The following is an 18,554-nucleotide window of genomic DNA, read 5'->3' as shown; positions in this document are numbered from 1 at the left end:
TGGGGTGAGGGGGGGGGGGTAGCGGTGGGGGCACAGGGAGCAGCTGCCATGGTGGGGTTATACAGAGCAGCAGCTGCCGTGTGTAAGCTTCTGGCCAGCCAGGCCCTAGCCCTGCCCCAACAACCCACCATTTCTACAACATTTCACAACACCCATCCAAGAGCTATATGCAGCATTAACCAAACAGTAAAGGCAGCAGGTATTCATGGTGGAACATGGTCAGGGAAGGGCAGCGGGGGAAGCAGCTCCATTGATGCGTCCCCATGAAAACTGTTCCAAGCCCCGGCAGCTTGGGAATGCTGGGAAATGTAGTCTTAAAAAGCCAGAAAACTAAGCCACCACCCCCTTCACCCCCACACACTCTATACTATACTATTAGTATACTCACATTAATTTTCACTAAGCGTTCATATGGCACACATCTGCTTCAGCAACACAACATGAAACACCCACACACCAGTCCATCTCGCCACCACTATCAGCCGCAGTCACCAACCACCTGGGGAAACACCACCCACCCACTGATCTCAGCCCCATGCATTTCTGATATCATATCAGTTATATAGTAAAAATAAATTTAAAAAAAAAAAAAAATATATATATATATATATATATATATATATATATATATATAAATTCTCATTGTTCTGTAACATGGGGGAAGGGAAAGGGAAGGGAGGGGATGATTCACATAGCTTATCATCAGGATCACCATAGGCTCACCTACCGGGAGACTGGCCTGAGCCTAGGTGGGTGCAACTGGCTGGCAGGGTTTTGGGGTGACCATGGCCTGGAGCGGGGTGGGGGGGACTTAGCATGAAACTACCGGCGGGGAGTAGGGAGTGGGGACTGGGCAAGAAGGTCAGTTTACCAGTGAATAGGCACCTCCTGCTGTAACTTATTAGAAAAGACATTACTGAGGGTAGATTGGTATTTGGCTTCCCCTGGTGAAATCTGCAGGAATTACACATAGGACTTAAGTCATTCAAAAGCCCGTGGCATGCAAACACAAACATGATGCACCAAAATAACCCAGATTGAATTTACCACGCCTTAAAATTTTCATAGTTTCACAGTTGGTAGGGTTGGAAGGGACCCGAGCAGATCATCAAGTCCAACCCCCTGCCATGGGAGGAAAAAGTACTGGGGACAAACGACCCCAGCGAAGTGTTCGTCTAGCCTCCTCTTAAAGACCCCCAGGGTAGGAGCCAGCACCACTTTGCCTGGAAGTTGGTTCCAGATCCTAGCTGCCCTGACTGTGAAGTAGCGCCTCCTGATGTCTAGTCTGAATCTACCATCTGCTGGCTTGTGACCGTTATTTCTAGTCACTCCTGGTAGTGCTCGGGGGAACAGGGACTCCCCCAATACCTGCTGGTCCCCTCTGACTAGTTTGAAACAGGCCACCAGATCCCCCCTCAGCCTTCTCTTGTGGAGGCTGAACACGTTCAGGTCCCTTAGCCTCTCCTCGTAGGGCCTGCCCTGCTGACCCCTGATCATGCAGGTGGCCCTCCTCTGAACCCTCTCAATGCTGTCCACATCTCTCCTGAAGTGTGGCGCCCAGAACTGGATGCAGTACTCCAACTGCAGCCTGACCAGTGCCGTGTAGAGGGGGAGGATCACTTCCTTGGACCTGCTCAAGATGCATCTGTGGATGCATGACAAGGCGTGGTTGGCCTTCCTGACCGCGTCCCCACACTGTCAGCCCATGTTCATTTTGGCATCAATAATGATTCCAAGATCCTTTTCTGCCTCTGCACTGACAAGAAGGGAGCCCCCCAGCCTGTAGGTCTGCTGCTGGTTCCTCCTCCCCAGGTGCAGCACCTTGCACTTGTCAGTTTCATAGACATTAGGGCTGGAAGGGACCTCGGAAGATCATCAAGTCCAGCCCCCTGCCCAAAGGGCAGGAAGTCAGCCAGGTTCATAGGATCCCAGCAAGATGAGCATCCAGTTTGCTCTTGAAGGTGTTCAATGTGGGTGCTTGAACCACCTCCAGTGGCAGGCTGTTCCAGACCTTGGGGGCTCGGACAGTAAAGAAATTCTTCCTTATGTCCAGCCTGAAACAGTCTTGTAGTAGTTTATGACCATTTGACCTAGTCGTCATCCCTTGAGGCGCTCTGGTGAACAAACGTTCCCCCAGATACTGGTGGTCACCCCTGATAAACTTATAGGTGGCCATCAGATCACCCCTGAGCCTGCGCTTTTCCAGGCTAAAGAGCCCCAGGGCTCTCAGCCTGTCATCGTAGGGTCTGCTTCCCTGACCTCTGATCGTGCACGTGGCTCTTCTCTGGACTCTCTCAAGCTTCTCCGCATCCTTTTTGAATTGTGGAGCCCAAAACTGGACGCAGTACTCCAGCTGCGGCCTCACTAAGGCCGAGTCAGTGTTGAAACCCATCCTGTTCTCATCTGCCCACCCCTGTAACCTGTCTAGGTCCAATTGCAGTCTATTCCTCCCTTCTAGCATGCCCACATCCTCCCACATCTTAGTGTCATCAGCAAATTTGAATAGGGTACTTTTTACCCCCTCATCCAAGTCACTGATGAAAATGTTGAACAGCGCAGGTCCGAGGACCAAGCCCTGGGGGACCCCACTGCCCACATCCCTCCAGGTCGAAAATGACCCATCCACCACCACCCTCTGGGTGTAGCCCTCCAGCCAGTTAGCAACCCATTTGACTGTGTAGGTGTCGATGCCACAGTCCCCTAGTTTTTTAATGAGAATGGGGTGAGAGACAGTGTTGAAGGCCTTCCTGAAGTCCAGAAAGACTACGTCCACTGCTACCCCTGCGTTTAAGGATTTTGTGTCCTGGTCATAGAAGGCCACCAGGTTGGTCTGACAGGAATTGCCTCTAATGAACCCATGTTGGTTGCCCCTAAGCATAGCCTCCCCTGCTGGCCCCTTGTGGATATGTGCCAGGATAATTCTCTCAAAAGAATTAACAAGGATCAAATGCCGTGGTGTGTACAAATCTCCTTAGGACCCTGCTTGAAATCACCATGAATATAGTAAGAAAAACTGGAAGGGATACCTCATTATTTCTTCTCAGATGGCTTAGCCATGAATTCGCATCCTCTTGCACTATGCAGTTAGCATCAGTATTTTGTATTTTAACTTTTGTGAGTAGGCTCCAGCTTAGCATGAGTTTCAGTCATCATAGGGAATCCAACTTTCACTTCACAGGTGCTGATAATGGTAGACTTGCAGGCACCCCAGCACTGCTGACATTCTCCCAGTGTTGTTGATTGGAATTTGCTAGTTTTTCACTGAGGCAGTAGTAGAAGAGGTCTTGCTTGATTGGGTCCTTCACTGTTGATCTTCCAACAGCATTGCTTCTGCTGTAGCCCTCGTTTTGGAGCAAGTTTGAGTGCATAACCAAGCAGATGAATTGGTGATTGGTCCAGAAATCCTTAGTTCCTCCTTGGTTTCATTGACAGCATCAAGAGTCAGGGCATACACACTGATGACAGTGGTGTATTGGCTCCAAACCAGTATAAGACAGAGATTCAGGCGGCACTCAATAATTCCAATAGGGAACAAATTGAGTTGTTTTTTTAGTTCATTCTTGATGGCAAACCCAACTCCATGAAGTTGGCATTTTCCTTCCTGTTTACCCTTCCAGGAGAAAGTATAGCCACCTCCATGGTCTTTGAGCAGCCCATCTCCCACTTGCTGGGTCTCACTCGGTGCATCAAAATTGATGTTGTATCGCCTCAGTTCTTGAGCCACAATTTTGGTGTGGCACTCCAGGCATTCATTATTAGGATTCACAGTAGAGCTATACTGTTACTTAGAGCATCCACAGGTGGTGGATAGAAGGATGACCTTCAGGGAAGGTTAGCTGTGAAACAGGTAGAGGTAACTCTGATAAATAAGTAGTGGTGGACCAAGCAGCGGCAGCACCACCATGAAGTGTTGGGGACAGCACATGGCAACATTTTCCCTCCTGGAAAGTCATATATATATCCTTTGCCATGACATGGCAAGTACAGGTCACCACTATTATAAGCCTGCCCAACCCCTAGCCTTATGTCTATAAGTCCTCAACAGTGGAACAGGCAGAAAAAGATATTAAAATCTCAATGGTTTTGAAGGCAGATTAAGGATGCAGAGGAATGAGACCTCCAATTATTTTAGCCTCCTTGCCATTGGATTAAGGTCTCATTCTGTCAAGAACCATCTGGAAGCTGATGTGCAGTAGTTTCTCTGCGATGAAAGAAATTACACGCAGCAGTCTTCCACGAAAATGGTTTTTCCAGCACATTTTTTTTAAGGCCTTTGTCAACTGCCTAGTGATGACAGGAGTAGGATTATGAAGCTCCTAGTCATGAACTGGCACAAAAGCAGCAGTTACAAGATCATTTAGCACTTGGATGAGGCAGGAGTACAATTTGGCAGCTGTAACTGTTACTGAGCAGCCCTCTTCAGGATCCACTCTGCTCACCCCAAATGAAAAGCAGGCAGAAAAGGTGCCCTGAACATAGCCTGTCTACCTTCTTCCTGACTGGATAACCATATCCAATGGGATCACCTTTACTGTGTTTGAAATCAACAAAGACACACAATCAATTTTGGGACCTGGAACATCAAGAGCTTCATGGAGTTTCTATAACATTGATGGAAATGTCATTAGAACAGTGAGAAGTGAACATTTCCACACATTATAAAATCACATTAAAATATAATATGTTACTAACCTTGTTCTGAAGTGGGGAGAATGAAGTGGTCATTCTATATCGATGCTTATATGTGAAGGGATGTAAAAAAACAGATTAATAAAAATAGCTTATTGATTACAAATCTATGGACCTGCCACAAATATTACATACCTTTCCTAGTGTGAGGTTACTATAACCATCATCTAACTGCCTTATAGCAGGGTAGAAGCAATCTTTGTTCTTCTGCTAGACACATCACATATGAATCAATTTGACAGTCACAGAGCAGCTCCTGTTAGGACACCACTCCTCCTTTTCAATTAGCAGAGTCTCACAACAGAATTACAGAACTCTCCTGTGGCATTATCAATACTGAAGAGAACTGTAATATTATAAAGGAGGGACTGGATAACATCGGGCAGAATTGTGATTTAATTTAATAACAAAAAAACAGGCATCCATTTACAAGAATCTCTGCTATAATTTGAGGGTGTATCACTTAGAAATAATAGGGGAGGCAAAAGACCTGAATACATTAGTCAAAGACAGGCTCTGAGCCACCAATAGAATACAATAATGAAAAAAGAAAATGAAATCCTAGGATGTATTAGATGAGGTGTATCTGCAAAGATCAGAAAGTATAAATACCATTGTGTAAGGTTGTGGTAAGACCACATCCAGAACTCTGGTACAATTCTGGGCACCTACCATACTTTCTCACATAGAACACACAACTTTTTTCCAAAAATCAGCTGCTAAAATTGGGATGCATACATACATGAGGAAATATGGTAATGGCATTTAGTTGCTTGCCAAGACAAAGGGTGGCAAATGGACCACTAGCCCTGGGTGCCAATTCAGAGGGGCACTATACTGGGACCCCAAGGAGTCCATACCACAGGGCTACTACAGCTAGTGTCCCGGGAGCCTATCTTCTGACTGGAGTGACAGCCCACTTACAGCAACTGGCATCAAGACTGCAGGGTATCCTGGTCAGGGAAGGTAAGCCTCAGCTCCCCTCTCTGGCCCCAGCCCTCCCAACAGTCACAGAATATTCTACTTTCTCTTCTCCGCCCTCCCACTCTGTCCAGAGCAACCAAGAGGCTTGTTAATCTGATTCTCATCCCCTGCCCTCCTCTATTTCACTTCAACTGATACTCTCCAGCTGGTCTCTGATGTGTGACCAGCAGCAGCTGGGGGGATTGCTCTCCCATCCCCTTGCAGCTTTCAGTGTTTCATTGCTAGCTATATTAGAGGCAGGTGAAAGAGCAGCTACATTGTTAAACCTACAAACACAAGAGGGACAAGGCAGTTACATTCTTTCACTGTCAGTGAAAAAATTAAAAATACCAAAAGTAGGAGAACTTGAAACCAATGCTGCTGAAAGTGCAGCATCAGTGAAGTATGTACAAGAGACTAGGGGAAGGAGAAACTAGCAGTACTGATAGATAAGCATTTTGTGACCCAGGGGCAAAATACCTGGAACTTGAAGAATAACTTGTGGTATGTGTGAGAGAGAGAAAGCAGGTTGTATATGCAGTGTCAACAAAAAAGTCCCAGATAAAAAACACAGAAATCACTAGAGAACTAGGATTAGGTCTTCAATTCAGGGCAAGCAGAGGGTGGATACAGAGATTTTATAGAAGACATGGGCTTTCAATAAGGTGAACAATGGTTTTGCAGTGCCTGAGGCATATGAGAAAAAATTGACAAGTTTTCAATAATATGTGATCAGCCTGCAGGGTTGCAGCTTTTGTACTTATGGGGCATGTCTATGTGCCATTAACACACAGCAATAAACTGCAGAGCTTATTACTCCACAGTGTATTGCTCCTGGGAAGCTCCCGGGCAGATGGTTTACACATGTGCCCAAACCGCAGCACACTGAACCAGGTTGCAGCAGCCCCAGCTAGCAGAGTTTCAGGGAGCCAGCCTGTGGCTGCTCAAACTGGGCTGAATGTGCTGTGGAGGGGCTGGCTAGGGCGCAAGGGTGCTTCAGTGTCAGGCTAGCCAGCAGGCAGCCCCTGCACTGAAGCACACCCTCATGCTCCAGGCAGCTGGGTCACTGTCTACACATACACTGCTGTGCATGAAAAAACTCCGCAGCAGAGTATATTAGTATCATGAGACCTAATAGGGGTGCACATGTAGATACTGAAAGATTTACTGTAGAGTTAATCAACTGTGCTGTAAATGTCTCGTGCGGATGCGCCCACTGTCACAAACAGGGAATACAGATCAGATGCTGGCATATCTTGAAATGCCATCTGACGCCACAGTAAATGAGAGTTGAGCAAAAGCTGTCTGCATAAGAACAGATGTGTATGAAAAGAAGCACTGCACTGTTATGCTAGCCATACTTGTTGACAGAATGAAGTTGCCAGTCCATGTGATTCTTAAAAGGAAAACCATCCCTAAAAAGAACTTTAGGGCTCAAGAAAAAGGGTAAAGCAATGCCTGAATAATGAAAACACATGCCAAGTCACAATACAAAGAGGCATGACATTTATGCTTTAACCCCTATATGTCAACATAAATTGTCCTTTCATAGCAAATATGAAACATCTATATGCCAAATGGATGGTGAGTAATAACCATGCTTTGACCCAAACCAAGAAGATGAAACACCCAGGAATAGGGTATGTGAGTGGATCAAGGCTGCATGAAAGTGCCTGGTGAACTTTATAGTAAAAAGTTTTTAAAAATGCTGCATTTTGTAACAATCTGGATGATAATAAGGGTTGTGCTGTGATGGACAACAATGTAGATGATGCAAATTCCATAGGAGGCAGCTGTGATGAAGAGTAAAGGTGAATATCAAAAAAAGTTCACCCTTACTGTTTTTTCCTCTCATTTCTTGTTAGAAGTTTTTTTTTTACTTTATCAACTTCTAATGTGAGACTATTAAATGTGAGCTTTTTAGAGACATGCCATAACATGACAAAGAGAGACATGGTATCTGCATAAATTTAAGCTAGAAATTAGAAGAGGTTCTAATCAGAAGAGTGAGATTCTAGAATAACTTTCCAGGTGAGGGCAAACCTGCCTAATTTTAACATGAAGCTCAAAAAGTTTATTAACAAGACTATATGAGATAGTTGCCTACAATAAGCAAAGACTGGATATGATGATGACCTAGAAAGGTCCCTTTAAGTCTTATATCCAGTTCAGGTCAAGTCTGTAGAAGCAAGGTGGCAATAACAAAGAGAAAAAAATGTGGAAGTTAGAGGGATTGCTGGCTTTTTGTCCATTACTGAAAACTGCCTGTCAGTTAATGTGAATTTTGTGGGCAGCAGTGCCATTGTCTGTAGTCTTAATCTAAGTGATCGTCATTTTTCATATTGGAAAAAAAGGGTTTCAGCTAAACCTTTGATCTCCAGTGTATACATCTAGAAACGTACCATAAAATTATTAATCATAAAAATACTCAATATATACAAATGATTCATACAAACTTATGCCATATATTTCCTTACTGTAGATGGGTCACTCCTGTAAAGCAAACAAAAGCAAGTATTTCAAATATATATATATATAATTTGGTAAATATAGTCAATGTGTGAAATGCAGAATTTCTTTTTCAGATTCAGTTACTTGGGTTTGTTAGGAATCAAGTACATTTGAAGGTATAGGATTAGTTACTGGGAAGAACTTCTGCTTTATAGCTGCATTGGCATAAATCCCACTCTCATTTTGCCAAGTGTTGATGCCATGTCTTCCGTAATCTGCTGTGTCAGTAAACTGAGAATGACATTTTCTATGAACTACAGAATAACCATCTGGTTGGACTCCAACCTATGGAAGCAAGAAAGACAAGAGTTATTTTCCAGTAAACAGAGATTCAAAACATGGTGCTTTGATAATGTGCATGTTATGGTCAAACTAATTTATAGGAAATAAACCATTTCACAGATTAAAAATCTATCTCCTAATAAAATGTCTGGTTGGAACATCAGATTACTGAATTCTAACATTCTACCTTGGACCAGTAGATAAGATACTTAGAGTTTAGTAGCCAAAACTAGTGAACCTAGGAGTTTGATCTCCTTCCTGGTTCTGAAGATTATTTCTGTAAATTAACTCAAATAAATGTATTTGGTTAAATCAAATTATTCTTCCTGTGCAATCTTGGCTAATTTTGTGCTTCAGATTTACAGTGTGTTGAAGAGCACATAATGGTAATTATTGCTGTAAGCCATTTTTATTACTGTATGAAATGGGTGCAATTTTTCAGGGGGGCTCTGTTCCTGGGGGGCACTCTTCCCCCTCCTCCCCTTTTTCCCCCCACCCCCATGAGGCTGGGAGGGGGGGCTGTGCGAGACTGCACAGTGGGGGGTGCAGGGAAGCACCTGGCACCAGCACTGGAGCTGCAAGCTCAGGCTCAGAGCCCCAGTGGGAGATAAGGCAGGCTCTGCTCTGTCCCCCAGCACAGCGCTGGTTGGAGCCGTGCCTGCACCAGACACTAGCACCCTGACTTCCTTGCCTGCTACTGCTGCCAAGCAGCAAGGGCTGCAGCTGTGGGGGAGTGTGCGCAGCCGTGGGGGAGTCCCCTAGACCCTCCCACCCCCAACCCTGCCCAGCTGAGCTGTGTGCTTCCACTGCCCCTCTGGGGGAAGGAGGAGGGGGAAGAGTTTCCCCCAGCACGGAACAGAGCCTCCTCCTGCCATGGAGGGGGAGGAGTGGGGAGAAGACTCCCCTCTGGGGCTGGGCAGCCTCACAGAGCCCCACTCCCCACCCCTTTGTGCCAGAAGGGGAGGAGGAGGGAGAAGAGCCCCCCCAGCACTGAACAGGGCCCCCCGGCAGTGGGGGAGAGGGAGGAAGGGGAAAAATTCCCCTCTAGGGCTGAGCAGTAGGGGTGTGCAAAATGGGCTGTATTCAATTTGGATTCTGATTCGGCCCGAATCGGGGACAGCGATTCTATTCGTTGATTCAAATCACTGTCCCTGACTCAATTCAGCCAAATCCAAATCTGAAGATTTGATGCTGATTCAGAGAATCAGCAATTAGGCCATAGACAAAGCTTTAAATGTTTATTCTGTGTACCTTGAGGTACCAGGCGTGATTCATGAATGCTGCGATGCTGGGGCAGATGGAATGTCCCACAGGAGTGCAGGGCCCCCCCACTCCAAGTGCTCGACAGTGAACCCAGAAGTGGATTGAAAGTACTTCTGGTCCACTTCCAGGTCTGCCACCGAGCAGGCAGGGGGCCCCCCCACATCCCCCTGGCTTGACAATCAGTCGCAGGGGGACCCTGGGTACCCCCTCAGACCCAGGAGGCACCAGTCACTCAGCTGGGGGGGCACAGGGGGGCCCCCCCACACTCTCCCCGGTGAGCCCAAAAGTGGACCAGAAGTGCTTCTGGTCCACTTTTGGGTCTGCTGCCAAACGCGCTGGGGAGCCCCCCACACTCCTGTGGGATGCTCCATCCACCCCTCCATCACAGCATTCACAAGCCACCTCGTACCTTGAGGTATGTAGAAAAAACATTTAAAGCTATTAAAGTTTATATCTGAATCACCAAATCTTTCTGAATTGATTCAGAGGGTTCCGATTCAACTTGGATTCGGAGAGATTAAAGGGTCTCCTGATTCGATTCAGATTCAGAAATCAGTCACTGAATCAAATCAGGGACCGAAGCTTTGAACAGCCCTACTGGGCATCTGTGTGTGCCCGGATTGCTTCTGGATGCCTGGCCATGCCCCCCTCCTCAATTCAGCTTCTCTGTGGAAGGAAGGGAGGGCTGCTCTAATGCCCCCAGGCTTCTGGCTTGAGCCACTGCAGGCATATACTGAATGTCTATCCACTTGTAAACTGGTTCACTCTCTGTAAGTTAGAGTAACCTGAAAAGACTAAATCGATTCAGGCTCAGGCTTTTTGACTGTCTGCTTCCTAGCAAGGAAGTTTTTCCTAATATCTAATTTCCCTTGCTGTGACTTAAGACTATTGCTCCTTGTTATGCCATTAGCCACCACTGAGAAAAGTTTAGTTCTATCCTCTTTTTAACAACTCTTCAAGTAGTTGAAGGCTGTTATTAGACCCCCCTCAGACTTCTCTTCTCCCAACTAAAACCCAGTTCCCTCACTCTCCTCGTAAGTCATGTTAGCCAGCCCCCTAATTATTTTTGTTGCGCCCCACTGGACACTCTCCAATTTGCTGACATACTTTTTGTAGTGAGAGGCCCAAAACTGGACACAGTATTCCAGATGTAGTCTCACCAGTGCAGAAGAGAGAGGAAGAACCAATTCCTTCAATCTGTTAGCAACACTTCTACTAATGCAGCCCAGTATGCCATTAGCCTTCTTGGCAACAAGGGCACACTGTTGGCTTATATTCAGCTTATTGTCCACTGTAACCTCCAGGTCCTTTTCTGCAGAGCTGCTGCTTAGTCAATCAGTCCCCAGCCTGTAACGATGCATGGGATTGTTCCTAAGTGCAGAACTTTGCACTCATCCTTACTGAACCTCATAAGATTTCTTTTGGCTCAAACAAGAAATGTTATGGTTTTTTATTTGAATAGTAGGCAGAGTAGTTATGCTCCTCTTCAGTATGAGAAAAATGAGGCACTAATTCACCTAAAGGAAAGGAACCACCACTGGGGGAGGGGTAGGCCAAGGCCACAAGGACTAAGGCCATAGTAGTGAAGCAGAAGCCATAGCAGTCTTTAGGCCATAAGAGCTAAAGCTTGTTGGAAGGGGCAGGCTGACAGAAACTAGGGTGAGGGGCCCACGGAAAGGGGAAAGCTTTGCCAAGGCTAAGGGCATGGCAGGCTGACAGGAGAGTGTAAGGGCCAGGGACTCAGAGAAGAGAGCTTTGCCAGGGTCAGGGACTTGTGAAACCAACCAGAGCTTGATAGACAGGCCAGAGGGCCCAGTGGACAAGTTAAGATAACATCTTGAGGCATGGCTATGCCTACAGGGGTGGAAGGAGGCCATACATAGCCCATAAAGCCCACATCTTTCCTCTTAATCTAACTCGAACCTTTCAGTTTGAGAAGTAATCCCTCTATGTCCATTTAAAGGCATATTGCCATGGAGACTACAGGAGCTTGTATATGTACTATGTACATATGTACTATTTACTGCTATGAGAACACAGGATTACAGTCTCTGTAGCTTTCAAGGTAGCCTCTTTCATGGACATTAATTTCACAGTAAAAAAAGTTTATTTTAAAATATGGGTGAGTCCAAAAGGGCACAGCCATTGCCCCTTTAACTCCAAAACATCTTTAGTAAAATGTTACCTTTTTCCCCCTCAAAGAAAAACAAAATGTCCAAAACCTCAAACTTTTAAAAAAATCTTTTAAGTTTTTGATTACTATTCAATTCCAGATATGTATTTTGTTTTAATGTTCACAGTAGTGTAATTCTTCTACTATCTATATAAATAGAGCAATAACATTCATACACACAGCAGGGGGAAAAAGATAGAAAAGAAGCTGTTAAATTTTTATTTGGCTGAAGCACCATTAAATGCAACCAAAGATAGTAAGAAACATATAAATAATACGTTTTTCCCCCAAACCCTGTGCTCTTGTGGTAGTAAACCAAGAAAGGACAGAATAAATAGCTGTAGTGAGGAATCTTTAAACAGTTTGCTAGTAAGTTATATGCAGATGGAAAACTGTATCTCTATAAATGTATAAACTCTAAATAAATTATAACTGTCTCATTTGTCTACTGGCTCCTGTAGCTATATTGCTAATAGCTCTATGCAAATACAAACAAATCATCATTTCAGAAGCAGCTTTTTCTTGTTTCCCCAAAGTTAATTATGCACTCTATAGATGAAACTGCATTTAAAACAAACTGTAAAGTATCATTTTAGTGTTCCTATTTACTTACATATGGTGTATAGTCATATGGAGGAACGTATTCTATACGGTATGTTGTATCTAGATCCCTGTAAGGTAAATGAAATGCATGATATGAGAAATAACCTAAGGCAGTCTATTTATTTTATATGTTATACAAAATAAATAATAGATAGCAGCCATTTTCAGAAAGACTATTAACTGTTTGGATTATTGCAATATCTAGGCCAGAGCATTAGTATGCAAAATAAAATCATTTACTTTCTGAAATTTACTTGCTTAGGTTTTTTTCTAAGGAGTAACAAATTTCAGAGCAGAATATAGGGGAATCTAATTTTCATATGAATTTAACTGAGAGCATGTGCTCCAACTACATGAGCATGTACTGAGATATACTGCACAGGTGTATATACACTGATATTCATAAGCATTAGGGATGGAAGGGATCTTGGAGGATCATTGAGTCCAGCCCCCTGCCCCAGGAGTCTGTTCCAGGCCCTAGGGGCTCGGACAGTAAAGTTCTTCCTTATATCCAGCCTGAAATGGTCTTGGAGGAGTTTGTGACTGTTAGACCTTGTCATCCCATGGGGTGCTCTGGTGAACAGACAATCCCCCAGATGCTGATGTACACCCCTTATATACTTATAGACAGCCACCAGGTTCATGTGCATGGCTCTCCTCTGAACTCTTTCAAGCTTCTACACATCCTTTTTAAATTGTGGACCCAGAATTGGATGCAGTACTCCAGCCTCACCAAGGCCAAGTACAGAGGGAGGATGATATCCTGGAATTTGCTAGAGAAGCATCTGTGATGCAAGCTAGAGTTTTGCTTGCTTTGCCAGCTGCAACATCACATCGGTGGCGCATATTCATCTCGTGGTCAATCATGACCTCCAAGTCCCTTTCGGCCATGGTGCTAGCAAGTGTAGCACTGCCAAGCCTATAAGCATGCTGCAGGTTTTTCTTCCCAAGGTGGAGTACCTTGCATTTTTCAGTGTTGAAGGCCATCAGATTTTCATCCGCTTATTTTCCAAGCCTGTCAAAGTCGGCCTGGATCACCATTCTGTCCTCGGGTGTGGACGCTTTACCCCAAAGTTTGGTGTCATCAGTGAACTTGGCCAGTCCGCTTCTGATACCAATGTCCAATGATATGTATGTAGAGATCCCTTGCACACCCTGTACTTCCACACTTAAACTGGGCATGCTGATTCTTGGATACATGGTATCATTTATAAGAAATTGTAAACCTGATACAAAGTCTTCTTTCTGGCTGGAATGATCTAGTTGGGGATGGTCCTGCTTTGAGCAAGGGGTCAGACTAGAGGTCCCTTCCAAACCTCATTTTCTATTATTATGACTCTTTCTTTCTTTTTTAAATCACTGCTTAAATTAACACCTTTCACTTCTTTAGTGACCAGTTTTCAGGGACTGTATCTGGGATACAGTCCCACACATACAGAACCATAAATAGCTGGCATCACTTGCAGATCTGTTACAATACTGTGCATAGGCTAATTAGCCTATCCAGCTTTTGTATGACAGGCTTTATATATATATATATATATATATATATACACACACACACACACACACACACACACACATATATAGTGTGTGTATATATGTATATAGTGTGTATGTATACAAACACACACACAAATTCAAATGAAGCCCTTTAGACACCTTGGGGTGGTGAATATATGTGTACCTGCAAAATCCCACCAATGAAACTATGCTTTTCAATATCTGCTTATGTAGATCAAGTATATACATATGTATGTGAAATTCTGCATATCTGAAATGCCAACAATTTATGGCATTATGGCAAGAAAATGAGAGGTTTTTAGGAGTAAAATGCCTAAAAGGAGCAGGAACACCATCTTCTATGTGCCAGTCCTTAACCAAGGAGACAGGCACAATTTAATCTATATAGCAGGAAGTGATTAAAAAGGGATACAGAAAACATAGTTTAGTACATGGAGTAAACTGTAGAGATGTAAGAGCGAATCATGACATTTAAAAAGGCACAATACCTGATGCAACTACAGTAGCGAGAAATACGCCTTAAGTGACATAGCAGGGAAGGCATAACTATGGCTGGGTAGAAAATGATAGAGTATTTTTTTCAGTTTGTAAATGATCATTTTCTCTAAAACATTTGGAATAATTGGCTTAATGAAAATTTTAGCTCACCCTATGCTAAACAGTGGTTTGTATTTCAAAATATAAGAATGCAGCAGTTACTGAACTAAAACCTCCAAAAAAAGCATTCTGTGCACTATAAATAAAGACTGCAACAAATTGTTTAATCTTCCTCACCAAACATTATATGTTTGTCTTAAAACATCCTCCACAAACTGCCTAGTCTAAAGCAGTGACTAACCTTTTGAAATGGGTTCAAAGCTATCATCAAAAGCAGATGATCCAGTTAAAACAAACTCCTTAGAAAATGAAGCTTTTTAAAAGGAATCTGTAAGGTAAATATCAAGTTTGAGGGTTTGACTAACTTGCCCACCATTACATAAAACAGGACTACCATTGCCTTGATTTTATTTCCCTTTCTTCTATTTAATACTTATATATACAGCCACAAGTTGTGCAGCTACATTTTTAGATCTGCACTTAAAAGACAATGGTGCCAGTTGTGCTTAAAATAACAATATGCAAGTATGCTGAGAGACAAACTGTGACATTTTAAAAATCTGCAAAGAGGCAAAGAAAAATATTAATGAAATTCAACAAGGTGTAATTCAATGTTCCAAAGAGTTAAGAAGTCCACAGAAGGGACATGGCCCAACTACCATGAAAGTTTAGAGATCAGTGAGGAAACACTGCATTTCAAGGTGTCTGTGGATAGCAGCTCTTTCTCCGTTTCTGCCACAGTTGCAATCAGACTGTGCAGCTCCTTCAGATTATTGCTCAGACCAATTTAAAAGTTTCTTTAACTTTTAAAGAATTACAGGAAAAGGTTGCTCTAGAATCAGGTTCAGGTCTTTTATGCCAGTTCATTTGAAATAGAAGAAGAGCCTTGGACTTTATTTTATTCTCTGTTTTAAACCGGTGTTGATCAACCTCTGACCTGCAGGTTGAAACTGGGCTCTGGAAACCACAGCAATTAATTCTGCCACCATTCCCCCACCATTATATTTCTGGACCTGTGGGAAGCCCCGTGGTTCAGATGACACTGTCACATTGGTTCATGCAGGTCTAGATCTGGTGAGCAAAGGACCACCCTGCAGCCAAAACCAGCACACCACCCTCATGCTGGATCTGCCCCATGGACCAACCCTGCCCGTGCAATCCAGAACTCGAGGCTAAAAGGTTGACCACCACTGTTTTAAGCTACTGCCATATATCAGGTAGATCACATATATATGGAAACAAAATATACCTTAAAAAAATACTGTAAAGATTGACAAATTAAGTTTTGAGAAAAAAATTTTCAGTGGGTGCATCTACACATGTTATTAATACGATGCAATAAACTCTGGCCCAAGGAGTCAGCCTGCCACCCCAGAGCTGCTCCACCATGGCACAATGTGCTGCAGACGAGCTGGCTGGGGTACAGGGGTGCTACAGTGCAGGGGCTGCCTGCCAGCAGGATAATACTTACATCAAGCGTTAATACCCTTTGGTGGAGTTCATTAGTTTACCTTTGTCACAACCCAGTTAATCAGTGCCCATGCCACTAGCAAGAGATACCATTCAAGTAGTCAACTAAGGGTTAAACGAAATCCTTGCCAAAAACTCCTGAAACAAAATCCTGGCGGAGAGCTCTATATAATTTATGCCCACATCACAAACAAGAAACGAAACTTAAGACTGGTCAGGGTGAAAGGGGATAGCCCTGCCATAAATCCCTGCAATAAAAAGCGAGGGGAAACTGTATAATTGGTCAAGAAACAAGCGTAAGCCCCTCATCATAACCTCATACGTAACAGGCAAGAAACCTGACCCACTACCTTGTAACCAGATAGCAACCTGAGAGCACAAAGAACTGCTGCTTGCCAGAAAATTAAAGATTCCACATAACGGTTCATCATTGTGTATCTCCGTCAGACACCTCTGTCTATAAATAGTTTAGCAACTTCCGCCCAAGCCGGGGAAAACTCTGGGGAATCTCTGAGGAGAAACCTGAGCTCAACACCAGAGTGACTTGGCAGTCTGATCAGCTGTCAATTACCCCCCGTCATCGTAAATCTTGACGTATCAAAGCCCTGCAGGCACGATAGCACGTTTTCGGCGCCACGTCCATCATTGCTTGGCTGTAACCCATGTTTGACTATAATCGATGCAACTGTAACAGAAACAAAAGCTCAGCCTGCGTCGCACGTCACTATCTGGGTGACGTAAGTAAACAATCTCCTGTAACCAACACGTGTCTGGCCTGGTTAATTTCACCCCATCCATCACTACCCGCCTGTCAGGTGAAAGTTTTACTGCTCCGGTAGTGGGATTCAGAAAGCAGCTGCCGGCCGGCTGCTCTGAGTCCCGACAACCTTGGGCTAATAGTGCCTTATTTGTAGATGGTGACACTTTACTGCAGTGCTAATTAGGCAACTCTGCAGTAAAGTGCACATGTAGATGCCCCCAGATTCTCATTTGTAAAATGTGCGTCCAACTTACCAGTTATTGTTTGATTTTTCCCTACCCTCACTCTCCCCCAAATTGCTAGCTTGAGCACCTCAGCTGATCTCAGCTGTCAAGAGAGAGAAGAGAGAAAGAGAGAGAGAGAGAGACATGGCTTCCCAGGTGGCCAGGATTTAAAAGTTTTAGAGGTCAAACTCATAAACTGACACCTGTCAACCTAAATGTTCAGTATACTTATGCACTGCAGAGTAAAAAATTTAACACCATCCTTGTACAGGGCCTCCTCAGTTTCATACAAAAAGTACCATTGGAGCAGGAGAGTAAATAACCAACACTACAACCTGTTAGGTCTTAGACAGAACCCTTCAAGTACCCTTCTGAGACACTGAAGCCTTTGCCAGACATGCAGGTAAAGGCACAATACAATCTGGTGCACAAATCACATAATTGTGCTTTCTACTATGCCATTCAGGCATGGCAGAAGGCATGACTGTAGGATCAAGCATCAGGTACCATCATACCTTATTGCTGGTGCAGGGGGAGCCATGGCTTGTGATCCTGGGCTCCCCCCGCACAGGAAAGTAGCAAGCTCCCAGGGCTGGAAGCCCCCTCCACTGACAGCTGGGAGCCAGGATCAGCTGATGCGACTCCCAGCTGCAGGAACACATAGTGCACCCTTATGCTGGAAGCCCCACCAGCTCTGGGCTCCCAGCTTCTGGGAGCCTGTGCATCCCATGGGGGTACACCTGGCCACACCTTCAGTTAATAGTATGATAGGAATCAGTCAAAGTTATTACACATTTTTGTGCAATAACTTTGTGGCTTATTCCTTGTTTAGGACACCATTAACTGCTTTAATGTATGGCCAGGATACAACTTAAGACATGAGTAACTGGTTAATAATGTCCCAAGTGTAATGTGGGACACAAGCATCACTGTATCTGCATCTATTACAGTAAAAATACTATTGTCCCATAAGGGTTAATGTGACATTAACATTAATATTATGATTATATTCCTTCTTACATAACTTGACGCACTCCTTTTCATGTCATTGAACAAACTCATTCTTATGTATTGCCTTTTTTAAGTTGGGATTTAGTTTCAGCAGCTGCATGGCTGATGAGAAGGGAAAAAAATATTTTTCCCTTCACTTTATTCAAAATCAGAAAACTATTGGCTTTACCATCCCAGCCATTCAATCTGTATTCAGCTACACAGTAAATGGAAAAACATCTTAAGAACAATAAGGTAATAATTATATGGAGAACTGCTATCTGATGTCATTAAAACATAGCAGTACCCTCCCTTTATTACAGTGTGTCTATTTTTATGCTATAATAAATGGAAACCCATAAAACTTCTCCTTTCCTCTTCTCTAGACCTCACCCTTTCCTGCTTTGTCTCCACATATAACCCAATAGATCTTTTAATGAGTTGCTTTGGACCCAAAGGGCTCCTATACAAATGCAGTGAGCCTGCTCTGATGTACTGGAAATCC

General features: G+C 44.0%; 1 protein-coding gene across 2 annotated transcripts in view; it reads right to left on the bottom strand.

The window, feature by feature from the left end:
* Nucleotides 1–5,067: 5,067 nt before the first annotated feature.
* The window catches only part of CFAP95 (cilia and flagella associated protein 95), a 41,823-nt gene continuing 28,336 nt past the window's right edge, over nt 5,068–18,554 (bottom strand). For both annotated transcript variants that reach the window (XM_014608658.3, XM_019478219.2), the window contains 2 exons: nt 12,495–12,552; nt 5,068–8,448 (listed from right to left, as the gene is read on the bottom strand). In XM_014608658.3, the coding sequence (XP_014464144.1) occupies nt 8,257–8,448; nt 12,495–12,552 (250 nt within the window). In that variant the 3' untranslated portion in view covers nt 5,068–8,256. The remainder of the gene's footprint in view (nt 8,449–12,494; nt 12,553–18,554) is intronic.

This window comes from Alligator mississippiensis, chromosome 3 (genome assembly GCF_030867095.1).
Source record: "Alligator mississippiensis isolate rAllMis1 chromosome 3, rAllMis1, whole genome shotgun sequence".
NCBI lineage: Eukaryota > Metazoa > Chordata > Crocodylia > Alligatoridae > Alligator > Alligator mississippiensis.
The sequence above is the reverse complement of the archived record's forward strand: the minus strand, read 5'-3'. Positions and strand labels throughout refer to the sequence as shown.